The sequence below is a fragment of the Panthera onca genome, chromosome B3 (genome assembly GCF_046562875.1).
Source record: "Panthera onca isolate mPanOnc1 chromosome B3, mPanOnc1 haplotype 2, whole genome shotgun sequence".
In the NCBI taxonomy this organism is placed as follows: domain Eukaryota; kingdom Metazoa; phylum Chordata; class Mammalia; order Carnivora; family Felidae; genus Panthera; species Panthera onca.
In genome coordinates, this window is record NC_138344.1 from 37,683,711 (window position 1) to 37,703,557 (window position 19,847).

The 19,847-nt window shown below is 41.4% G+C and overlaps 1 protein-coding gene and 1 long non-coding RNA gene across 15 annotated transcripts in view; one reads left to right on the forward strand and one right to left on the reverse strand.

Annotated features, from left to right (window-relative positions):
• The window catches only part of MAP2K5 (mitogen-activated protein kinase kinase 5), a 270,908-nt gene that overhangs the window by 235,389 nt on the left and 15,672 nt on the right, over positions 1 to 19,847 (reverse strand). For all 14 annotated transcript variants that reach the window (XM_078448784.2, XM_078448783.2, XM_078448782.2 and 11 more), the window contains exon 3: positions 13,111 to 13,178. In XM_078448784.2, the coding sequence (XP_078304910.1) occupies positions 13,111 to 13,178 (68 nt within the window). The remainder of the gene's footprint in view (positions 1 to 13,110; positions 13,179 to 19,847) is intronic.
• The window catches only part of LOC132670442 (uncharacterized), a 33,076-nt gene continuing 14,964 nt past the window's right edge, over positions 1,736 to 19,847 (forward strand). The window contains exons 1-3 of the long non-coding RNA XR_009606675.3: positions 1,736 to 1,866; positions 4,320 to 4,412; positions 13,033 to 13,198. This is a non-coding gene — a long non-coding RNA (uncharacterized LOC132670442). The remainder of the gene's footprint in view (positions 1,867 to 4,319; positions 4,413 to 13,032; positions 13,199 to 19,847) is intronic.

Genomic DNA, 19,847 nt, shown 5'->3' on the forward strand with positions numbered 1-19,847 from the left:
TCACAAGCTGTGAGATCATGACCTGAACTGAAGTCAGAAGCTTAACCAACTGAGCCACCCAAGTGCCCCTATGCCAAGACACTTAACATGGCTTGGACAGCAAAGTAACAGTGACCATTTTAACATTAATGGGGGCATAATCTGAAGCTATCCAAATAACTTCCTAAACGTAATCTTTATAATCCTATCCTGGCTCTTATTATCCCTAACACAGAGCTGCATAATAGCAGGTGTTCAATAAATATTTACTGACTGAAATAATTCTGATTCTGCTACCTAACCCTTGTTTCCTCCAAATGAGAGTAAAGATAGCTGGTCCATTATACAGGGTGGCCGTGAAGTTCCAAACGAGACAGCAGCAAGAGAAATTTCTGAAGGCACTTTGCCAACTGTAATGTATTCTTGGTGTTTGAGAAATTAAAAAGTGAACCTCTTACCATTGAAACAACAGCACTTTCTGAATAGAAGTGTTCCCAGTTAAAAATACAAAAATAGCTATGTGTAAAAAGTACAAAATATCGTGCTCAGACTGAGTACCTCAGCAGCAGTCATAAAATGTGTTTTCTGCTGGTGTTCCTGGCAGAATCCGTTACGTGCAGTAATTGCAGCAATAATCAATAAGCTAACGGAGTAAAAGATTAATCAGTTTTGTGATTGCTAATGGAATCTCCAGTACCAGACTCAGATTAGTTTGAGTCCCTCTGAGATGTTCCTCAAAATCCTTAAACAATTTTAATAAGGATGTGACAAAGTTTAGCACAGTTATCCAAAAATCTAATTAATTTGAAACAGAGGGCCAGATTCAACGAGGGGATAGCAAGTACAATTCTTGGCTTGTTTTGTTTGCAAGTTTATCAAACAGTGTTCCTATTTGTTATGAACCTAATTCTAATTCCAACAGCACAATTCAGTCAATAATTACAACATTTTTTGTCTTCATGGAAATCTGTCATATAAAAAACTTGAGTTCCCAAACAGCACCGTTTCATTTTACAAGGCACAAGTTCTCTATTAAAAGAGAGAGAGAGACAGAGACATAGGGAGATACGCACACATACACAACCACTTATAGACCACCTACTGTGTACTAGGCTCAATACGAGCTATTTCTGTTTATTCATTTAATTTCTCACAACCCTATCCTGTCCTGGGAGTATCGTTCATAGATGAAACAAAAGGTTTATCGGTAAACAACAGCAACAAAAATACTTCTTTCGTGTACTCAGAACATAAAATGTACGTTTACTATTTAAGAGTCCAAAGGTCAGTTACCTCTTATTTCTCATACCTCAAAACATTTAAAGAAATTGGGCTATTGGGCAGACTGCTGAGCTGGTGGGGAGAGTGGCTTCTTTAGTTACACCCTGTTTGGGTTCGGCCATGTCACCGATCTTTTCACACACTGGGGACACATGGCACCGCGCTGACGGGTGACCTCTCCCTCCCTCCTCAGCACCCCCTCTGGTTTTCCTCCTCCCTCTCTGCCCACTCAACTCAGTCTCCTGTAAGTGGTTCTTTCTCCTCCCCTCCTTTAAATGCTGGAGCTCCCCATGGTTTTTCATCAACCTTCTCTTCTTATTTTATACTCTCCTTGAGTTAACTTCAGCCACTTCAAAGGTTTCAATTACCAGAGGAGTCATTGAGACTAATTAGGAGCTGATGAATCACAAATCTTTATTTCCAGCCCAAATCTCTCTCCTAAGATTCGGAACATACCAAACTGGTTATCCAGAGGCCTCTCGAATTCAACAGGTCTCTACCTTTCACACCCTCCCTCGTGCCCTAGACCCATCTTCCACCACCTGGGCTCCCTGTCTCGGTCAATGACATCACAATGACCTAGTTTCCCAAGCCAGATAGCTGCAGGTAAGCCAGACCACCTCTCTTTCCTTCTTCCCCATACTTAATCAACACCGGTTTTATTAACCCTACATCTTCCTAGCTTCTCAATTCCCCAAGGTTGGGCCCTCCATAGTCTAGCCCACCTTCTTTCCCAATCTCATGTCATACCCTTCCTGCCTCCCTGTCTGTTCTACACTGAATCCCAGGTAGCTCCTCCTGAATGCACCAGCTGCCCTTACACCTGAGCCTCTGACACACTGTTCTCTCTTCCCTGTCCCTTTGTCCCAGCTTACTCCATCCAGACACCACCTTCTTCAGGAAGCCTCCTCTGTCCCCAAAGCTACACCAGGTGCTCCTTCTTGTGCTCACAGAGCACCTAACACTTAAGCATATTAGAGCACTTATCACTCTCCCTGGCAATTATGAGTTTTCATATCCTCCCACATTGAACACTGTTGGCTTTTTTGTTAATCTCCCTGAATGGACCATGGGCTCCTTGAAGGAATGAACTATATGTTCACTGTACCTGCACCACCTAGCATAGCACTTGGCCACATAGCTGCTATCCCATACGTATTTATAGTATAAAACTGGCTGTACAGGGGCGCCTGGGTGGCTCAGTCGGTTGAGCGGCCGACTTCGGCTCAGGTCATGATCTCGCGGCCCGTGAGTTCGAGCCCCGCGTCAGGCTCTGTGCTGACCGCTCAGAGCCTGGAGCCTGTTTCGGATTCTGTGTCTCCCTCTCTCTCTGATCCTCCCCCATTCATGCTCTGTGTCTCTCTGTCTCAAAAATAAATAAACGTTAAAAAAAAAATTAAAAAAAAACTGGCTGTACAAATAAGTGAGCAAATCAGTGAGTGATCTCAGGTCCTAGCTCTACGTTTACTGGTTGTGTGACCTTAAGAAAGGCACCCACTATGTGCGTCAGTAGCCTCAGCTATAAAAATAGGGACAATACCTGCCTTGCTCACCTCGTAAAGGTATTAAGAAGATCAAATCAAAGGAAGCAGTATATGGGAAACCTTCTATAAAGTACCTGAAAAGAATCTTGAAATAGGGCACAGGGCTATGAATCTCCCCCTTCCAGGCAACAGTACATAGAAGAGAAGCGTTCGTAACAATAGGGTAACACAGAAACCCCCAAACAAGATCACTGTTAGACCAAGTACAGAGGTAGATTTAACGAACTGCTTATCAAGGCTGAGTCAGTGCCCCTCCCTTTCCCTCCATTACTACGGTACTATAAATAATAAAATAATTAAAAGGGTATTATAAGGAACCATGTCTATTTTTCTTCTGGAAGTTAATCACGGGCAGGGGCCCTGTCTTGTGTATTTTAGTGTCTTGTAATACCTCTTGTATCTTGCAGAGGTATTAAACTGGAGTCTATATGGGCCTTAGGAGAGCCTTCAAATTCCTGAAATTATATGTGAAACATTGCATTGTGTCAATTTTCTGGGAAGAGAATAAACAACTTTCCTCACATTTTCAAATAGGCCTGTGTCCCTAAAAACCTAAGAAGTGACGCTGTACAGTGCCCGGCACTGTGCCTGACACATAAGAGTGCTCCACAAATGTTTACGGGAAGGAGGCAGACAGGAGCTGATAGAGACGTGGCAGCTCGTTTCATTGCTCATACCTCCTAACTTACTCGGTGGCAAGTCTTAGATATCAAATCGCATCAAATCAGGTTTATACATTATTCTTCTATACACGTAACAGAACAGTTTCCTAAACCTCTCCTTAACATACCTTCTAACAGTACAGTGTTTCAACCTATGAGGAATAAGTATGCTGGTTTTTTCCTACTCATGATAAAATTTTCACATTCCTGTTCAGTCAATACTGCAAGCATACCCCATTATAGGTAGCTCAGTCAGTAATTACAGCAATAATCAATAAACTAACCAACTATTTGCAGTCCATAGTTAATTTATTAGTTTTCCCAGTGAAGAGCCCAACAACCTGAACTCTGTTAAATGGATACAAATTCAATTAGAACACTACTTAGTGCGTCCTCAGTTACACTTTCTTTTGGTTATTTCTTATACTTTACATCGAGAGGCTTTCCTTCTATGGACGCTGACCTCTCAGGAAGCACACAATTGCTCCAGCAGTCAAAAATAACATATAAAACTAATCTATTGGTTGAATACCAAATTAATAACTGCATTTACGGATCTGGCTCCAGATCCCCCCACTTCTCAATAGCTCACTGCCCCTGCCTTGAGGTACTACAACGTACACACGCTCTTCCTTGGACTCTAGACCAAGGGTCCCCACATGGTCACGGACAGATTAGATGATGAGAAAGAAAATCACAATGAAAAGTCTTACAGTGAAAAGGTCAACAGGGAACAACTCTGGGGCCTATTTATAGGCTAATGTTATTGGATGGATGCATTTATTAATGATTTGGAAGTGAAAAAGACAGTAAGTTGGCCACACTTAATGATAACACTGTTTGTTTTGAATAGTAAAACCGTAAAGGACATTAGGGAGCCCCAGATGGTCTTAAAAGAGGTTTGGATAGCCGATGGCAGATGAACTTCAACTTGGCTAAGTTTAAGGTAATGTGTGTTGGCAGAAGGAGTTTAAATTTGTATTCAGCAATGGGTCCAAAACTTGTAGGAACCTCCTGGATGGAGCTTTCAGAGTCATCCACATGGTTAGCATGGGGCAGTGTCTACACTAACCTTTCATCTGATTTCTAGGCTGCAGCAATTCTGCTGCACTTCTAAAGAAGAAGTTTAAATACCGTAGTCCCCCCTTATCTGTGGTTTCACTTTCCATGGTTTCAGTTACCTGTGGTCAAAGGCAGTCCGGAAACAAATGATCCTCTTTCTGACATACTGTCAGAAGGTCAATAGTAACCTAACACTAGGTCACAACGCCTACGTCATTCACCTCACTTCATCCCATCATGTAGGCATTTTATCAACTCTTGGCATCACAAGAAGTGTGAGTATAGTACAATCAGGTATTTTGAGAGAGAGAGACCACATTCACATAACTTTCACTGTAGTATATTGTTGTAACTGTTCTATTTTATTATTAGTTATTGTTGTGAATCACCTGCTATGCCTAATTTTAAATGAAACTTTACCACAGATATGTATGCATAGAAAAGACATGGTATATATAGGGCTTGGTACTATCCACAGTCACAGGCCTGCACGGGGTGGGGGGGAGGGGATCCTGGATCTTATCCCCCACAGATAAGGGAATCTGCCACTTAAAACAGGATCATCAGGGGCGCCTGGGTGGCTCAGTCGGTTGAGCATCCGACTTCAGCTCAGGTCATGATCTCATGGTTTGTGAGTTCAAGCCCTGTGTCGGGCTCTGTGCTGACAGCTCAGAGCCTAGAGCCTGCTTCGGATTCTGTGTCCCCCTTTCTCTCCACCCCACTCCTGCTCGTGCTCTATCTCTCTGTCTTTCAAAAATGAATAAACATAAAAAAAAAAATTTAAAACAGGATCATCAGGCCATGCAGGGAGCAGGCCAAATGTGACATTCTCTCACACTTTATTTAGCCATCCATTTCCAAGAATGCTTGATAAAGATCCAGCCTACTGCTCAACTTCTATTACTTTTTTAAAGTTCATTTATTTTAAAAGAGAGAGACAGACAGACAGACAGCACACGAGGTGAGGAGGGGCAGAGAGAGAGGGGAGAGAGAGAATCCCAACCAGGCTCCGCACTGTCAGCACAGAGCCCGGCATGGGGCCCAACCTCACGAACCACGAGATCATGACCTGAGCCAAAACTAAGAGTTGGACACTTAACCTACTGAGCCACCCAGGTGCCCCTCAACTTCTATTAAAAAATGAATCAATAGGGGCGCCTGACTAAGTCTGTTAAGCACCTGACTCTTGATTTCAGCTCAGGTCATGATCTCACAGTCATGAGATTGAGCCCTGCATCGGGGGGTCCTCCCTCTCCTTCTACACTTCCCCCACTTGTGCACTCGTGTGTGTGCTCGCTCTCTCTCTTTCAAAAAAAGAAAAAAAAGAATAAATAAAAAGGCAGATGGGAATGAGTAAAGAACATATAATAAGTAACAGTAACAGAGAAACATAGAAAGAAGCAACTTGTTTTGAAATTTTCTATTACTTAAATTTATACCTTTTTGGACACATTGCCTAGATTGATAATTTATTGAATCTCTCTAACCCTACTGTGTTGTAGCATATTTACATTGATGTTTCAGATATATGTAGAAAATATCCCTCTTGTTTCCCGTAAGAATGGCCCTAAGAGAACAGAGGTTCCTTAAGAGCTGCCAACAAGGGCCTAGTCAACTGGGTATGCCCCAAAGCAGTCCGACTGCTAGAGGTCCATCATTCCCCTGCAGCCCACATCTCCTTTGAAGACAAGCTCCAAGCCAGAGCCCCCCCAAGGGGCTAACTGAGGTACCGCACGGCTCTACTGCCTCACGCCAACTGCCTGGACACGGGACCCCAGAGGAACCAGACAGCCCATAGCCTACGCTGAGCCCTCCACGGAGATGAACTAAAGCCATGCTAATGACAAAACACTGGTGGTCCAAAGCACCCCAGAGTGCCCTGGTGGCACCCCCGCTGAGGCCTGCTTATGCTGGCTGGAGATTTCCTTTGCTTCCAGAGCCACATAAGCCCCTTGTTCTGATGAAAACTCCAGTATGCTTCTGTTCCTCACAAGCAAAGATGCCCCAAGATATTTCACAACAGGGGCTAACGGAGCTAACTAAGCAGCTACCGCATGTTTGTCACTATTTCACAGGCATCCACATGTCCCAAGCAACACAGAGAAGGGAGTTAAAATAATCTGCCTCTGAACAAAAGTTTTATTCTTTGACTAGGATGAGAAAGCAAGATATTATGCAGCTTAGAGAATGTCATTTTTTAAGTTAAGAAAAAAAGAGTAATTTCCAAAACTATGTATTTATTTCCTTTGGTTCAGCTCGCTCACTGTTTGTACCACTTCCCCACCCTCCCAGGAGAACACGCTGCATGACCGTTGTGTGGGTGAGCCACACTTGTAGGGAGCCAGCCACTCACCGAAGACTGAGCTGATTTTGCTGGTACAAAGTAAGTTCAAAGCAGAGCCTACTTAACATGGAGCATATTGAAATGCACCAGGTGGAAAATGAGCTTCCAACCTCTTGGTCTTTGAAGAAAACTTCCCAACAGCAAAGGCCCTGATGCTGTTAAATGTTCAACTCCTAAGTGGGCAACAAATTTTGTGGTAAAACTCAGCCTATAGATACGGATGAAATCTTTAAAATTTCAAAAGCCCACAAAGTATTTTCTACATTCCTATTCAAACTCAGGCACACTAACATTCCAGTAAACAGCATTCTTTTTTGATATCAGGAAAAAAGAAGTATTTGCAAAGCTTCCTCAGCAGGACCTCAACAGACGCCAAAACAAAAACATCATTTCAAACCACCAGGAGTAAAGACACTGAGGGTCTTCCCATTCACTGGCAACTTGACCTCCAACTGAATCTGACCTCTGTGGGCCTCATTTTCCTTATCTACAAAATGAAACAGTTGGACAAGACTTCTAAGGCTCCCTTCCTTCCAACTCTACTTGGGTAACTGCATGATTTTAGAGGCAATCTCCAAATTATATATACTTGGATAAAGCTAATCATATCCCAATTTACAAGGTGCTACAGAGGTCAAGGAGTATTTTTCCTCATGGTACCCAACATCTAAAAAGGTACACTATGGTCAAGTATACCAAAGGGAATACTTACACTCCAGTAAAACACAAGGTCTCTGCATAATGGGAGGCATTACAGTTAAACTTGTCCCATACTCTTCTGGCAACGTGGAAAAATGGTATAAAGAGACAGAATGGGCAAAATGAAGAAAATTACTCTTGTTAATACTGTGCTCCACTCATACAAGCCTCTCGGTATCGAGAGAACTGGGTGTAATAAATCCTGTACCAGACACAGGATTTAGCAGAAACAAGTATGAATCCATTTACAAACACAAGATGTACTGCTGGGTTTCTTAATGAAAGGTCACCCAAAAGCAGAGGTTAACTTTAAAATAACCCCCTCCTATAACCAGGTCTCAGTGATAGATAAAGCTTCACATGAATCAATAAACAAGGCCCAGCACTGCTGTTTGATGCTGAAAGGAAATGAAGCCAGCTCTGCCAGACAACGAATACAAAAAGACGGAAGGAGAGAAGCAACATTCCGTCTTTAATCTTCCCAGAAAATGAGAGGGGGAAACAAGAACATCAACAACAACAACAACAACAGTAAACCATAGTAAGGGAATATTTAACAAGGTCCTTTAAATAATTGGCAATGATCAGGTATTTAGTTTTCAGAATATGTAGGTTGGGTGTACTTTTTTTCCTAATAAAGCATTTCAGATTCTAATTAAAAAAATACTTTATGGAGGAATTAAAAAGATACAATAGTGTCAGAGGAAAAGCCATGATCCCAGAAGTGGAATATTCTAACAACATAACTTACAAGAAACTACGCTATAAAAACAGATTGTTGATTAACACAAACTCATAACAAAACGCAGAGAGCGATCACAATGGTGCTGTAATAACACTTGGCTGCTGGATTCTCTCAATACATTAAATATCTCCTTGGAGACCAAATTACTTTACATTTTCTTAAAAGACAATTTATTATAGCTTTGTTTTCTTCTCATTATCTCTTAAAAATATATCTAATGAAGAAAAGAATACAACTTCTAAATAACTTACATAAAATGGTACTAATGTGTGACAACAGACTTGGGTTTAATATGTTGGTTATTATTTAACAGCACACGACAACTTATTGTCATGACAAATCCTTACCACGATGCGATACTCTGTGTCACATGTATCAAAAACCACTGTATGCCATTATTATGGCACACATAAAATTAACAGCCTAAGGCTGCTAGCAATTTAAATAATTGATAAGTTTTCAATTAAAAAGGCAACATTTTCAGGTCTAATACGAAAATCTATTTAAATTACTGATAAAAACTTATGCTTCCGTTGGCCCAAAGCCAGAAAATGCCTGCATTCAAGGGAGAAGAAAGTAATTTTGCAAGTTCCAACCCAGACATTGCAAATTTTCTTTTTAATTCTATTCAGAGATCCAAGCTGTTTATTCATTTACCCTTTGTAATCAGTGAAAAAGAATGATTAAGGGATTTCTGGTAAACGTGTCTCTACTTTTGTTTTCCCTCTATGGATTTTAAAGAAATACTAAGGGGACTGAAAATTTATTAAATTTGACAAGAAAAACTAAGGTGCACTTTACAGAAAATATGTGCTCATCTCTCAGTATCTCCCCTATGCCACCACCCAGATCCTGGATTCAAAAATTTTTTCAGGGTCAAAATGAACCGAAAGAGTAGAGACCATGCAAGTTTTTCCTAATAGATCAGCGACTGAGGACTATCAACCAAAATCTTTTTTTTTTTTTTTTTTAATTTTTAAAATGTTTATATAGCTTTGAGAGAAAGAGAGAGAGAGAGAGAGGGAGCCAGAGCATGAGCGGGGGAGGGGCAGGGAGAGAGAGGGAGACACAGAACACGAAGCAGGCTCCACTCTCTACGCAGAGCTGGATGCGAGGCTTAAACCTACACTGTGAGATCACGACCTGAGCCGAAGCCTGACGCCCAACCGACTGAGCCATCCAGGCGCCCCTCAACCAAAATCTATTGTGACATTAGGCCCAAACGGTTCTCCTTAGGACAAATTGGAACCCAAAGGAATTTCAATCATAAGAACCAAGACAGATCAAAATGGCAGCCAACCAATGTTTTGTGCGCTTTTTGAGGAAGAGGCTCCCCTACTCTCTATTTTTTAAATGTTTATTCAGAGCCCAACTCTACATAAACAGAACACATAAAGCGAACAGGATGGTAGGGCTATCTCAATAGATAAGAGGAAAAGGAAATCCATTTAGGCTTTAAATGACTTAAAGCTTATTATCTCTCTCAGGGATATTTTCATTTTCATTTAAAAAGATTTTGCTCAAACATTTAGAATCAGAAGACAAGAACATAAGTTAAAATTCTTTGAGGACTTCAGATTCCCGGCTATAAATATTTAAGTGAATTAATGAGAAAACCTGGACCTGATCAGCCAGACCACAATGCACGGAGCACTGCCAATTCATAAAAACGTCTTCGCCATCCACTAAAAGTAAAGACTATTGGGGCACCTGAGTGGCTCAGTCAGTTGAGCATCCGACTTCAGCTCAGGTCATCATCACACAGTTCATGAGTTCGAGGCCCGCGAGGGGCGTGCTGCTGTCAGTGCGGATCCCACTTTGGGTCCTCTGTCCCCCTCTTCCTTTGCCCCTCCCCCACTCTCTGTCTCTCTCAAAACTGAATAAGGATTTATTTAAAAAAAGAAGAATATTGAGGCGCCTGGGTGGGTCAGTCAGTTAAGCGTCTCAGGTCAGGATCTCATGGCTACAAAGTTTGAGCCCCTGTGTCGGGCTCTGTGCTGAGAGCTCAGAGCCTGGAGCCTGCTTCAGATTCTGTGGCTCCCCCTCTCTCTAACCCTTCCCTGCTCATGTTCTATCCGTGAAATATAAATAAGCATTAAAAAATTAAGAAAAACAATAAAGAAGAATATCAGTTCACTATGTTGTACACCTGAAACTAATATAACATTGTATGCTGACTATACTTCAATTTAAAAAAATAAGAAAAAAAATGTAATGTGTTTTACCTAAAACTAAATTTACTCACTTTATTATTTATTTTATTTTATTTTATTTTATTTTATTTTATTTTATTTTATTTTATTGTATTGTATTTTATTGTATCTTATTTTATTTTTAAGTAATCTCTACACCCAACGTAGGGCTTGAACCCACAAGCACACTCCCCCAACTGAGCCAGCCAGGTGCCCCTAAATTGACTCACTTTAATGGTCACCTTTACTTTTGAGATTATGCATTGCCCACCATTTCTAACCTTTAAATGACTCTATTTGTTAGTAAAATGATGGTTAACAGTAGGCAATTTTTATTAGTTTATTTTGTTAATGTGTTTATTTGGCAAAATAAAAGGTGACGATGCCAGTGTCTGCCCTCCAATGTGAAAATAAAAATTGATTCATTCACGAAATCCACAGATTTGGAGGTCAATGAGCTGGATGATTTCTTTCAGACTAAAAAGTGGCTCTAAAGAAATCTCAGAAACTTTTAAGTTTAAGGACAGTTGCATAACTCTAATATTTTCCTACAACACAAAAATAAATACTGCATTTGAAAAAATAAGCATAAATCAAAAGGAATATATACTACAGATAGCTCAACTAAGGTACGCCCTACACACAAATCATTCAGAATTTAGTAACGAGGATGACAGAAAGACTCCCACACTAATGTGCAAGGAGGTGGATGGGACAGAAACAGCATGAAACACCTTCCATAGCATGAGCTTTCGCATGAGGAGAGGCTGGACTTAAATTCCACATTCACACTCATGCTAGCTCTAAGACCTTGGGCATACTTCTTAACCATGGCTTCCTCAGCTAAAACGTAGGGATTATAGTATCTACCTCACAGAGTCATTATTAAAACCAAAGAAAATAAAATACGTTAGGCATCTAGTATATATATAGTAGGCACTTCGAAACAGAAACGATTATCATCACTGTGGTCACATGCAGTAACATTTCTCACAAAGCACAATTTGTCAGATCTTCCCAAAAGAACGCTTTTGAAAGCACACCTTTGCGTGTGGTTATGTCAGAGACATAATAAAAGTACACTGATGTCAGCAATGTACTCTCTGCAATGGATGTATGTGAAAAAACTAGAACCCATCTGTACGTGTGTGTTTTCTAAATATAAGCATGTCACATTCTCAGGAGAGTTAGCCAATCTATCAATACCAGTGCTAGACATTTCAGCAGACAACCCTACTCTGCCCTTCAAGGTACTGATGAGCCCTGCTCTAAATTCTCTGTGCACAAAGACTCTCAAATAAGTTAATGGGAAGTCAATGGGAAATTGACTTTTCCTACTCTGTGCTGGTCTGAATGCAACGCTCTGTTAATCATGCCATCCTTCTTGTTCTCTTTCCTCCTACCCTAAATTAAAACTATTGGCGGAAACCCATACAGATATTTTACGGTTTTCATCACAATGAAACAATATCCTGGTTGAAGTTGAGGTCCATCAAAAACCTACAGCCTCACTGCTGGCTAAGATTAGAGTCTCACTGACCAGCAAGGGCCCTGACTCCATCATTTCCACCAGAATACTACTTTGCATTTGTATAGAACTTTTAACTTTCCAAAGGGCTTTCACATCTATTATCCCATTTGATCATTACAATGACCCTGTGCAGTAGAAAGGACAAGTATTATTATCCACAATTGACAGATGAGGCAACTATAGCACAGAAAGGTTAAGTGATTTGCCTAAGGCCAGCAAGCCAGAGAAGAGCAGTGGTCTCCTGACTTCGGGTCCAGTGCTCTTTCCACCAGGCCACTAGAGAAGGTTTCGTAAACAGATTACAAATTCAGATAAAATAGAAAAAAATGAGTAAGAGGAAATAAAACAAAATAAGAAGACAGCATAAATCAGGGCTCAGAAAAGCAATGCCCCTCCATCATAGCTGGGTTTGTCAAGCTGAGTATTAAAGTTTTAGAAATATACCCTTTTCTCTTGTTTATCTACTTCAGTCCTGAGACAAACACTAATGCAAATGTTCACTGAAATTTGAAACATAAAAGTCATTCAGTATATATTCAAATCACTTTGAGTCAGTAAGTAACCCTATTCATTCTGGGGTGGAAGAAAGAGGGAGGGAGGAAGAGTTATTTTAGTGCATAAAATAACTGAGAATACATTTTTAAACCGTGTATCCATACCAAGCCTGCAGCTACATTATAACCATAGTCTGTTTGGAAGGGTGAAAGAGATCTCCAGTTGAAAGTAGATTTTGAAAAATTTTTTAGAGCCCAGGGGTTCATTTTTAATGAGCCGTTACTTTAAGTACTGCATAAAAAATACAGGAAATTGATAGTCCATTTAGTCTGCACCATACCTAATGCAAAAGTCATTAAGATGCATTATTCTTAATGTTCATGATATGATCAGTAAGTGTCTTTTGAAAAGAACATCCTTAACTTTCACGTAAGGAAATCCTTGAGAACCCTGTATGTCATACATAAAAATGTTATGGTAACTGTGATTTACTTTCAGATCTTCCCCATGCCAAGAAGCAGCATCCTCAACTACATTAACGTTTTGAAAAACAGTCCTCATTTGTAGTATACTTACATATGACAGCATTGCCTCCATTTCTTCATCACTTCTCACTGTAATCCGATCACCGTCCTCGTCCTCATCTGTTGAAAGGAAACATAGGGTAAGATAAGACCTGCGGTTTTTAAATGTACAAAAACCATGTTGGCCGGGAACATAATACAACTGCTTTTCACAACGTGACAGCCAAAGCTTCAACACTGTATTTTTGAGGATGTTGAGGTTATTGGTTTGTTTTTCAGTTGGTGTGTGAGTGTGTGTGTGTGTGTGTGTGTGTGTGTGTGTGTGTTGTGTGTACAGAATATGAACAGGGCCCCCGATAAAGAACTAAAACTTTCAGGGGCACCTGAGTGGCTCAGTCGGTTAAGCGTCCGACTTCGGCTCAGGTCACGATCTCACGGTCCGTGAGTTCGAGCCCCGCGTCGGGCTCTGTGCTGACGGCACAGAGCCTGGAGCCTGTTTCCGATTCTGTGTCTCCCTCTCTCTCTGACCCTCCCCCGTTCATGCTCTGTCTCTCTCTGTCTCAAAAATAAATAAACGTTAAAAAAAAAAAATTAAAAAAAAAAAAAAGAACTAAAACTTTCAGGGACAGCTGAAAATCAGAAAAATTCTGCTTATGTCAATCATGACATGTATCCAGGGTAAAGTGTCACCGGAGTATGACTAAACGGGGTTGGTGTGGAGAACTTTAAAAACTGAAGGGAGGCTATAGGTCTTTTCTACGCTCAGTACTTTTCTTTTCCCACACATCACCCTATCCCTTACTTGTCCAGTCCTCCTCTCTCCCAGGCAGGCAATCACTGTCACAGCAGCACGATGAAAATGGCTCACAGGTACTGAATACTGCTACACACACTGCACCATGATTTGTGCCTCCCATGCCATACCTCCATCCCACGATGGGGACAGTATGACTTGATTATTGCTCTTCCCTTTTCACAGAAGAACTTCGAGTGGGAAGTTCAGCAGAAGGTTATACCTTGCAAGGCAACTCTCACACAGTTATCCCCACACCCCATTCTATCTGGTGGCTCACTTGCTCTTCCTGAACAGTTTCATTTCTACTGGGTACCCTGACCATAGCAAGTAAGCTTCAAGTGGCCATTCATGCTATTTTGAAAAAAATTTGATAGTCTTAAAACTAGAGGATACTTAGACTTTACAAAATACATAATCAGAATGTATACATTTGAATAAACGTATCATCAAAGCAGCCATACCCAGAAACATTTCAATGATGCTTCTCCTGTTCAAAATAGTTTTGAAATACCTCTTCAAAAACTGCTTTACGAACCCAAAGTTAGACCACATGGAAACATCAGATCTCATTTTTAACCCAAACTGGAACTGCCTACCTGATCACTTGCCTACCCTATCTGCCAGGCAGGACTCAGAACAACTTTTGCATATTTTAAAATATTTAGTTAGCCACTTCATCCTTCTGAAGATAAAGATCTGTCGATAGAACAGCCTATGCGATCGATTCTAAATGTATGGTTGAAAGAAAAATGCAAAAACATCTTGAGCAATAGTGACATTGCTGGAAGATGTGCACAGCCTCCCTGGGGACAACTGAGAAGGGCAGGCTCTCTCTCAATTTGGAGGCTTCAGCTCCGAGGTGCTTGTTAAACAATCAGTGTTGTTAATTTTTTTTGGTCACTCTTGAGTATCTAATTGCTGATTTGATCAGATGCAGAGAACCTGATCCCAGGCCTGCAGAAACTGACAAATCTCAGGTCACGAAGAGAATAAGCTTACGTGACATGCTCTGGGGACTCTTACTGAAAACACAGGGCGGTTCAGTCCAGCATGTGGAACTTCGCCCACCACACCTCAGTGGGCCCTCCCTCCCATCCAGCTGCAGTTCTGAAGATACTCCCCTGCTCAGTGGCCAGGTCATGGAAACCCTAGGAGGGAGCTTGTATTCTCTCCTAATTAGCCTGTTTCAGAGCAAAATGCTACTTCCTTTTTCTCCTCAGCAGCCAATAGCAATCTGTCTGACAGCGCGACAGAAACCAGCAGTTCAGCCAGCCCTGCTCGGTGACCAAGCCAACTGCTCTCACTGGGGTTTCTCTCCAAAGCGTTTGTTCCTGGATCCCGGATTGTAGTTCATTCCCAAAGAGTTCCCCAATTCAACGTAAACCAGTATCATCAAGTCACACTGTTTAAATATCTACCTAAATAGGAGCTGTCCAGAGTCACTACTGTACTTTGTTAAAGGCTGCCTGTCTTAGTATAAAAGACACACGGCGGTCACTTCCAGTAACAAAGAAGGCACAGGCCTAACAATGTTACAGGTGCAAGGGACCATAGAGGAACCTAACTCCTCCTTTCTTTTCCCCCTCCTTCCACTCTGCCTCTTTCCCTCCCTCCTTTCCTTCCTTCCTTCCTTCCTTCCTTCCTTTTGCAGACACTAAAAGCCAAACTGGGAAAGAAATGCCATTCTAGTTTTGGAAACAGGAGGAGTGTCTACATAAATTCTAGAAACTAGTATTTTCAAGGTTAAGTAAAAAATTCTTCTTACAAATAGAGGAAACAAAGGGGGGGAAAACAGATACAGTATAAAGGGACATAATGTTATACACTACCACACATGAAAACACTTTACATTTCTGTTTTAAAACCAAGTCAAATTCTCTGTTTAGATGTGGGCTACAATGATTTGTTCTTGATAAAGTCCTGAACTTGGTAAAAATTTCCAGCCTGAACAAAGTCACTTTTTGTAACTCTCACGTCTACACCACAGCTAGCTACAGAGACATGGTTACAAAGGAACTGTTTACATTCAATTTCAATATACGCAAGACCTCTATAAGGTATTGTTCACACAGGATGAGGAAGTGTTTGGCGTTTAATAAAACAGGTGAAAACCCTTTTTATAATTTGTGAAGCAAGGGCACAGATTCCAGAAAAATCATTTAAATCACAGTCTCTCTCAATCAGGAACAACCCAACAATAAAAGAGCTCTCCATGTTCTCAAAGCCAGAACTTGAACCCTTGAGGCTACTTAAAACAGAAGATTTTGGAGTTCCATGAAATCTCTAAGGGATTATTTCAGGGGGAAAAAAAAACAAATCTGTGAGGGAAGTCAGCTACCAGAATAATTTCTTGGCTAGCAGTTCCATGAAATACTATAAGGACACCTGGCTTTAAGTGGACAAAAAGCAGAGGCCAAAAGCAGAATAGCCAGCCTAGTGCTAAGTGTTGGAGATGTCCCACAAGGGGTCTGACTCCAAGGAAAAGATTTTGGCTACATTGAAAGAAGCATTCTAATAAAGCCTGGGGATAAAATGAGACTTCACTTGATCTTAGCCAAAAGGCCGAGAAGCGGTAAGCCTGGGGATAAAATGAGACTTAGATGACATGGTAATTAATGGTTCTTATGGATTAATAAGAACCTCTGTTCTACGAAGTATCGGTTTTCTTTATAAACTGCTCTTTGGGGGACTGGCAGACTCTGTACTATTTGTGATCAGTTTTCACGAAGACCCTGTTCTTGTCAGAGAGGAGACTGAGTTGGAAAGTCCTTACGCCTATGAGAAGACTGAGGATTCTGGCCAAAAGGCAAAACCCAAGCTACCTACCCCCATGATGGCAGTCATACCATTTGCCCTGATGGTTAAAGTGAGAATACACGTCTCTGTAAAGACAGTAAATTCCAAAGACACACAAATGGCCAACAGACACATGAAAAGATGTTCTATCACTCATCATCAGGGAAGTACACATCAGAACCACAACGTGCTATCACCTCACATCCGTCACAATGGCTGCATCAAAAAAGACAAGAGACAACAAGGAGCACCCGAGTGGCTCAGTCGGTTAAGTGTCCAACTCTTGATCTCAGCGTAGGTCTTTTTTTTTTGGGGGGGGGGGAGGGGGGGGGAGAGAGAGAGAGAGAGAGAGAGAGAGAGAGAGAGAGAAAGAATCCCAAACAGGCTCCACATTGACAGCACAGAGTCCGATGTGGGGCTCAAACCCACAAACTGCAAGACCATCACCTGAGGTTTTGATCTCAGGGTAGTGAGTTCAAGCCCCACGTCGGGCTCCATGCTGGGTGTGGAACCTACTTAAAAAAAAAAAAGACAAGAGACAACAAGGATGTGGAGAAAAAGGGAATCTTTGGAGTGCCGGGATGGCTCAGTTGGTTGAGTGGCTGACTTCAGCTCAGGTCATGATCTCGTGGTTTGTGGGTTTGAGCCCCGCGTCAGGCTCTATGCTGACAGCTCAGAGCCTGGAGCCTGCTTCGGAGTCTGTGTCTCACTCTCTCTCTGCCTCTTCCCCACTCATGCTGTCACTCTCACTCTCAAAAATAAATAAACATAAAAAAAATTTTTTTAAAAAGAAAAAGGGAACCCTTGTGCTCCATCGGTGGGAATATAAACTGGTGCAGCCACCACAGACAACAGTATGGAGTTTCCTCAAAAAGTTAAAAACAGAATTACCATGTGATCTAGCAATTCTACTTCTGGACATCTATCCAAAGGAGACTAAATCACTCTCTCAAAGAGATATATGAACCTCCATGTTCACTGCAGCATTATTCACAATAGTGAAGATATGGAAACTACTTAAATGTCCACCCACAGACGAACAGATAAAGATATGGTGTATATATACATTGGAATATTATTCATCCACGAAAAAGCCGTTTGCAACAACTTGGATGAATCCCAAGGAGAGCGTTATGCTAAGTCAGAAAAAGACAAATACTATATATCACTTATATGTGAAAATTTGAAAAGCCAAACCTAAAAAAAACAGAGCGTGTGATTACCGATTACCAAGGGCTGGGGTTGGGGGCAAATGGGGAGCTTCTGCCAGAGTATAAACTTACAGTTATGAGTATAACAAGGTCTGGGGATCTAATGTAGAGCATGGGGATTACAGCTAATGACACTGTATCATATACGTGCATGTTGCTGAGAGTCAATCTTAAATGTTCTCACCACAAAAAAGAAACGGTCATTATATGACAGGCTAGAGGTGTTAGCTATTGCTACACCTATTGTTGGTAATCAGTTTGTAATATGTAACTGCATCAGATCAGCAGGGTGTACACCTTAAGCGTACACAATGCTATACATCAATCACATCTCAATAGAGCTGGAAAAAAAATTTAAATAAAATAAAAGACAGTAAATTGACAGGTATTAGAAGTCATTGGAGGGTAAGAAAGTAGAAAGGCACACCAAGCAATGTGGTATAACAATAACTTAAAACACTTCCCTGTTAAAAGTCGGACACACATAGCCATTCCAGCAAACACTCTGGCTATTTGCCTATCAAACTGGATTAGCTATAGAAAGAACACTAAGCAGAAGTGTGAATCATAACAATTTACTCACGTGGCACAAAGAGTTTCAAGGTTATAAATAACGTTGTTGAAGAACACGAGGAAGTAGTAGTACTCAGTGATGAGAAGTAGAAAAAATAATCTGAACTTTTTGTCTTATCCACAGAGGTTCTTTACCATCTGACCAAAAAAGCATTACTAGATATGACCAAGGGGGGGGGGGGGGCGTTGCATGCGATAGATCTGATACACTGGTTCACAATGAGAATTCCAGACTTCTCTACTTGCCTGGAGCATAGTAATATGATTTTCCAGCACATTAGGGAAGCAAAAGTAGAACCAGAAAGTCTATGTACTGGCTGGATTTTGTTAATGTCACTTAAAATGGAGGAAAAAATCCTAGCAAGATACCAAATAGAGTGCAGCAGATGGAAAACAAATATTATGAAGCAATCTTCACAAAATCTGCAGTGTGTCACAAATACACAAAATGGCAGAGTTTGGGAAAAGAGAATCATAACAGGCCATATGTTGTTAGCAATTTTATTTGAAGCAACATGCAATCCGAAAGAGAAACCAAGAGGAGGAACATAAAGGCCCAATGGAGGAGAGGCAGCCGCAGGTAAGGGGCGGTCAGGATGGCAAGCACAGTGCCTATCAAGGTAAACAGCAGTCAACTAGCAGACGCCAGGGAGCTGTCAGCGAAACAGCACCCACTGCAGGGACGGGGCTCGAGCGGGCTTTTGAGAGAAACAATCTAGCTTCTACAAAGAGCACAGAAAGTTAAGGCAATATATAAGATGTCATTTGTCACATTCCTTCGGTGCCAGGTGAGAGTCAATCAGAACTACAGCAAAGGCATTTTTCCAAGGCAAGAGGAAAGACATGCAAACATAACTGTAGAAGTTAGAAACGCGTATCGACGAGAAATTATCAGAAAGGTTGTCAAGTTTAGAGCCCTTCTCGGGTGTAGCATCTAAGATCTGGACAGGACTAGCAGTCTGACTTTTATGGCCAAATCTTTACAGCCATGATTTTTTTTTTTTTTTTTTGAGACACACACACACACACACACACACACACACACACACACACGAGAAAGAGAGAGACCATCTTTTTAAATTTTTTTTTAATGTTTATTTCTGAGAGAGAGAGAGAGAGAGAGAGAAAGTGCAAGTGGGAGAGGGGCAGAGAGGGAGGGAGACACAGAATCTGAAGCAGGCTCCAGGCTCTGAGCTGTCAGCACAGAATCTGATATGGGCCTCGAACCCACGAACCACAAGATCATGACCTGAGCTGAAGTCAGATGCTTAACCAACTGAGTCCTTCAGGCGCCCGGAGAGAAACAATCTTATGTAGGCTCTGCACTGGGTGTGGAGCTCGATCTCACAACCCTGAGATCATGACCTGAGCTGAAATCAAGAGCCAGACACTTAACCCACTGACCCACCCAGG